The 6,333-nt window shown below is 29.6% G+C and overlaps 1 protein-coding gene across 2 annotated transcripts; it reads left to right on the top strand.

The window, feature by feature from the left end:
• The first annotated feature begins 148 nt into the window (after positions 1-148).
• On the top strand, positions 149-6,031 carry LOC148629391 (cytochrome b-c1 complex subunit 6, mitochondrial-like). Of its 2 annotated transcripts, none has more exons than XM_088550168.1 (4): positions 149-260; positions 3,099-3,140; positions 4,104-4,265; positions 5,856-6,031. In XM_088550168.1, exons 1-4 carry the CDS (start codon positions 219-221, stop codon positions 5,886-5,888), a joined length of 279 nt encoding a protein of 92 aa, XP_088406294.1. In that variant the 5' UTR covers positions 149-218; the 3' UTR covers positions 5,889-6,031. The 2 variants fall into 2 exon arrangements, with proteins under 2 accessions (XP_088406294.1, XP_088406286.1); XM_088550160.1 differs by having other exon boundaries at positions 149-266.
• Positions 6,032-6,333: the final 302 nt, after the last annotated feature.

Raw genomic sequence — 6,333 nt, 5'->3', positions numbered from 1 at the left:
AAAGTATTTGATAATCTGATTTATAAATATACAATAGTTTTATGTACATAGATCTGCAATAATGATTATGCTTTTAAAAAAGTTACTCGATTTAGCCTGACTTTTTCAAAATATCCGCATTCCGATTCGCATTTGAATCAAAATCTTTTCTGCGCTTCCTAGCACGAGAATTTTATCACGGGCTTGAAGAATTAATATACCTACCTCCTTTAGCGAAAATGACCCTTGGTGAAAGATCGGTTGCTCTTCAGGACCCTGAGGTAGAGGTATAAGGCGTTTTAACACCAATCATTTCACATTTAACACCCACTTTTTAAAGTTTTAAGTAAAGCATACATTATTGAAACAATTAGAAGGTATTTCAAAGGTCATTAGGGACATGGAACCATCGACTTTGGTGTCCTTGACATGAACATGTCAATTCATTATTTTCTTTTACAATACTATCCCCATTTTACAGTTAGGGAATATGTCTTGAGATTGAGGTTGACCTCCCGTAAGGGTTACTTTCCCAAATATAGTGTTTTGTAAACATTTGATTGTGAATAAGAAAGATAGGAATAGGGCTATCTTAGTTAAAAATAATAATGAAGAAGGTGAAACTTTAGACATCAATTCAAAACACCTTTAAAGGTGTTTTTCACCCCTGATTTGTAATGTTATTTTTATTACCTTCCAATATTTTAAATTGTATTATGATATACAGTTTTTATTGTCCTGAATTGTCATGGCCTGTATTGAAAAGCTGACTGCATCATCTTTTGTAAATATTTGGGTGCCATGAATTGACCATCCTTAATATGGAAAAAGCTTAGAAGATTTGCATTAATCACCATAGCAAGTGTTCTTTTCTGAGACTAATGTGGTTCTCAATTGCATATACTATTAAGTGTATGAAAATGAAGCTGTCATTATGCTTTTTAGGCTCCCAAATTCATATGCAGTGCATGATGCACTGAACTGGATATTGATGTTTTTTCTTGCCATAAGTGTACTGGACCCAGTTAACAATACAATGTACAAGCATAATAAAAGAGGGAATTTATTCATTTGAATCGATTGAGGTATCAGTTTTCAAAGAAAGCTCACTTTTGATTTTAATACAAAGAAAAGTTATGGGATGTGAAACACAGCATTTTTTTGAGTCTTCTATTACATTTTTGTACTTTTGAAAAACATGAATTCACATTGGTCTTTTCGCTCTGAATTACCCTAAATTTGTTTTCTTTTAAAATTTTGATGTTAGAGATCAGGGCTTTTTCCATTTTTTCAAATAAGCATTATGAGGCCCTAGCCCTAAAATTTCTCTTTGAACCTATCTTTTTTTGTGTACTTTTTCAGGAAATATTTACTATTGTGAGACATTTATGTATTGTCAATTTATTCCTGAACTTCTCGAACATTTTCTTAGAAAAGAAAGTGAAAGGAACAAGGAGTTCCATATGAATTTAAAGTTTTTATTCTCCTTTCTAATTTCAACTCTCAAAAATTATGTCAACAAACATTTGTTTCTCTTGATCTTTATTTAAATTTACTTTGGATTTTGCAGAATGGCATTTTAACTACCGTATTTTGGTGTGTATAGTGCACAGGGCAATTTTGAAGGTCTAAATGTGTGACAAAAAAGTTTTTTAGACTTAGGTTGCAGTAAAATTTTGTAAGACAAAAAAAATTAATATTTTGCACTTGATCAGTCAATTTATTTACCTTGATGCGGTATTTCCTGTGAAAATGAGAAGGTTAGAAACTTCTATGCAGACTAAAACACCATGTAACATCAACAGCTACATAAATTGGATAATTTTAATTTCGAAGCATGATTAAATTGATACAGGATGTATGAAATGACTTATAAAACAAAATTGAAAGTCAGGAAAATTGGACATTTCCGGTTTTGGTTGTTATTCAAATTTCCCATTTTTCATTTAAAAACATACTTTTAAGTAAGAAAATTGTAAGAAACAATCAAAATAAGTATCAGAATAATCATTTTCAGCTGTAAAAGCGTTTGATAAGGAGGGTTTGACAAAAAAGGAATTTGTTACTTTTTGGTTTTTAGTTGTTTCATATTAATTTCTAACCATGCTTTATAAGAAGGAAATATTGTACAACCTTTGTTTGAAACATGTTATTAAGTCATTTGAACATGATTTGAAGAAAATATCACTAAAAATTTTAATACTTAAAGATGTATTTGATGATCAGATAAAATTTCTTTCAGTAACAGTTCACTTTCGGTTTGTTTACATTACGCAATGTCTTTTCACATACCAAAATCTTGAATTTCGTGGCCAATTCTTATGTATTGATGTATAATACGCACCCCCATGTTCTGGAAATAATTTGTATGTAAAAATGTGCACATAATACACATCAAAATACAGTACTCCTTTTTTTGCTTGAACCATTTGGGAAATTTGTTACAAAATTTGGGGCAGAAATATTTAATTTCATGCTAGAAATGTGGCTGATATTTGGCCATGAAAATGGGTTGAAAAAGCCCAGGAGAAGCTATATACAATATACATGACTTTGTAATTTTAAATTGTGACATCATGAATCTTGACCACAAAGGAGGAAATTATTCAGTATACAGACAACAGGAAAATTCAGTGTACAATGTATGTTATTCCACAAGTGTAAATGCATCTGTAGTGACCTTAAATATATAATACCAAAATTGCTCAAATATTCCCACTTTGATATGAAAAAAAAAGTTTTATCTTTATAATGGGTGAAAAACATACATGTATGAGTAGAAGTGTCCAGTTGGGGGCTAATTTCTGGACAAGTCCCAACCTGTTTGAATCACAATTAATATGCATTTATGTAATAGGGATATTGTAAACTGGGATGTCAGTAATATTTTAAGTTTCAAGATAAAAAGGAAAAGTAGCAGGTACATGTAGACATGAAAATTTTGCAAGAGTTCACTCATTTTTGGAAAAAGAGAGCTGTCAAGATGAGTAAGTAGCCATCAAATTTTGCGGGGTTACTGCTTTTATTGACATCCCTGGCAAATTGTTAATAATATGAGGAAGGCATTAGCATTAAGTGGGCATAATTCTTCCTCAATGATTAGTCTTATTTTCTTCTAGGATGATACTCCTCCTGAAGATGAAGAGGATGATGAACCTGAGGTAAAGTGTATGTTATTCTATTCTTGAAAACACTTTCATGGAGGTTAAATGTACATACATGTAGTGATATGGCTAGTTCATGTATAAACCTGTCTCAGATACATGTATATATTTTATGTATATTAGTTGTATAAATACCTGTGATATCCTTATGTAATATGTTACAATGATTCACATATGAATTAAATTCTGTAATTTCCAGACATGACTTTTTTTCTGCTGGCAGAAATTTGCTATTTCAAATCAGGATTTTACTGTTACAATTTTTTTTTACTGTATCATCACAACTCATTTCATAAATTGATTTCATTTGTTGTCACTGATGGTTTGGAGTATCAATTAGGACTTATTACATGTACTGGGATTAAAACATAAATGTGTCTATAATCATTGTTTTTTTTGTTTTGTTTTTTTTTAATATCACATCTTGCATGTGATATATTGAATAATAGCAAATTTCCTGAATTTGAATCAGCAGGAAATCAGTTTACTTTGTCAAACTATTATATTAGTACTTATCTTGAAAAACAAATGATATGTTTATTTTACAATGATTTTTCAAAACTCTAGACCAGGCTAAAGAGTCTTATTTTACTGGTCTTCAAAGGTACTGCCACAACTAGGAGAATAGATTGTACTACATGTATTATGGTTTCTTGAATTTTAAACTTTTTATTGAAATTGTGGTCTATAGATGTAGCTAGATATGCATATGAAGTGTAAAGACCTGAAAATTTGTTTATTCACTTGAGAAATATTCAAAATGAAACCGATGTATGAAAATCGTAAAATCACAGAAATGTGAAAATTTCAAGAAATCTAAGCACCACTCTGTTGCTTGTAAGTGAAATCCTTCTCTGAAAATAAGAGTAAACAGTTTATATGTCAGTTATCGTGATTCATGTACAACATGTACATGTATAATTAAGTCATTAAAGTTGTATTTCTGTTATTGTTTAACAGGATGTACAGGAAACTATCAGAGAGTCATGTCAGGGAACTGATGCATGTAAAAAAATGAATGATGTGTTAGAAACATGTAATGACAGAGTTAAGAGCAAGAAAGAAACAGATGAAACTTGTTATGAAGAACTTTTAGATTATGTACATTGTGTAGATGCCTGTGTAAGTATTTTCTTTTGGCCAAATCTATTTAAAGGGGTATATATCAAGAAGTAAAAAATACAAAAATTTCAGTTTGAAATGTTTACTTGTTTTATCAAAGGTACAACTTTCTTTGTTGGATGCAAATAAAAAAGAGATATACAAATGTTAACACACGAAGAAAGAAAACAATGTTATATCAAGACTAAATACTAGAAAATACAGCAGTATTAAACAATTACAACATGTGAATCATATGAAATGACAGATTTCTTAAATAGTAAGATGCATTGACTTTCACAATAAAAAAAAATAGTATCTGATAAAATTGCTATTGTTTGTGTTGTTTTCATTTTTCCAAATTCTTTGGCTCTCCATTATCATCCTGGTATGACAATAATCATAAATTTGTTCCATATGCTTAAATAGGAAAGGTTTATTTCTTGGGCCTGGTATTGACCATAGCTCCAAAATGACGAGATAAAAAGATGTGATGACTTGCAATTTTCACAAGTCATAACAGACCTGTTAAAATTTCTAAGATAAAAAAAAATCTGCTTATCACCAATTCAAAAAAGAATTAGTTGCATTAAAGGCTATTGTTGGCCTAAAATACAATTGAAAAATCAATCATCAAGCTTTAAAAGTGTTAATTGTAAATTTGGAGGCTTGAATACATGGTTACTGAGAAAGAAGGACTTCTGAATATTCTTGTATTAAAAGGACAAAAGAATTGCTTGAAGTTGCCAAAATTCAGATAGTTCATTTATTTGGTACTTTTTGATCACTGTCTTGTCTCATATCTGGCAAAGTAATGGTGTCCACACCCTAGAAACAAGTAGTTAGAGAGCAAACTGAGCGAGGATCAAACTTTGGAAATGATTAAACATAGATTATGAAATTAGGTACAAAGCCAAGAAAATTCAAATTATGTTTATGATTTATAAACAGAATATGGGCAATTTTTTTTTCAAAGCTTGGAGTCATAGAAGTTTTTGACTAAATAACCAAATTCTAAAGGGTATCAATCCATATGACTGTTGATGACCTTTTTTTTTTTTTTGATAAATTTAAATATGTATGCAAACAACACTTTCATTTTAAAGATTATGGCTAAAATTTGACTTAAAGTATTAGTATAAAAATGTAGTTGTTGAACAGATAAAACAGAAGATTCTTTAATGCTGTTGGAATAAAAAAAATATATAAAAGAATGGTTATCAGACACACTTTTAACTGATAGCCTGTAGTGTACATGTACATACAAGTGTTTGGGCAAAGTGTATACATACAAGTACATAAAACAACAAAACCTAATTATGTTATCTTTTCATTGTTAAAAATGTCACATTTTGTCAAACACATGAAATTGTATATTATAAAAAAGAATACTAAAAAATTTAAGATATTGTTGTAAATATTGCTTATTGTAAACTTATTTATATACATAAAATGTTGTGAATGATATTCATGATGATGAAATACATGTAGATTAAGTGGATTTTCCTTGCATTTCATCAACCCTTCTTACTAAAGTACCAGGTACATATGTACTGCTACAAGCTGTAGATTGTCTGAGTTATCTAATGTTTGTGATATTTATCTTTATAGGTAGCTAAGTCATTATTTACCAAGCTGAAATAACATGGATGGCCACTACATGTGTGTAGACTTAGACTTTAACTTTTTTACAAGGAGACAGGATTATTGTTAACATTTACATTTTGCAGAAAATGATGTTTATGTATCATTGTTTGGGTCTGAAAAAATAAATCCATGAATTATAATTTGAAATTAGAGTTGTTTTTAAGCAAATACTGTAAACATATTAATTTTCTTGGATTCTTATAATTAAGATATTTGTGGGTATCAATTTTGGTTGCTTCAAAAAATGAATAGGGTAATATAGTACACTGGTAATATTTATTGTCATTTTCTGTCCACTGAAAATAGCAAATATTAGTACACCATGAAAATCAATTTGTTTTCAGTAGTGTTTAGGACAGACATTTTATATGATTGCAAGATGTTATTTTGATCATGTTTATTGTTAAGTAGTCCTAATGATCAGGGTTTAGGGACTAAAAAG

This window comes from Perna viridis, chromosome 1 (assembly GCF_037379345.1).
Source record: "Perna viridis isolate PV_CMFRI_1.1 ecotype Kerala chromosome 1, ASM3737934v1, whole genome shotgun sequence".
Classification (NCBI taxonomy): Eukaryota; Metazoa; Mollusca; class Bivalvia; order Mytilida; family Mytilidae; genus Perna; species Perna viridis.
This window is presented reverse-complemented; position numbering and strand designations above follow the sequence as displayed.

Excerpts from the sequence above, each read along its gene's own strand:
- LOC148629391 (XM_088550160.1), top strand. The coding sequence starts at position 219 with ATGACCCTTGGTGAAAGATCGGTTGCTCTTCAGGACCCTGAGGTAGAG. Across the intron at positions 267-3,098 it reads TTCAGGACCCTGAGGTAGAG|GATGATACTCCTCCTGAAGA; the intron begins GTATAAGGCGTT and ends ATTTTCTTCTAG. Across the intron at positions 3,141-4,103 it reads AAGAGGATGATGAACCTGAG|GATGTACAGGAAACTATCAG; the intron begins GTAAAGTGTATG and ends ATTGTTTAACAG.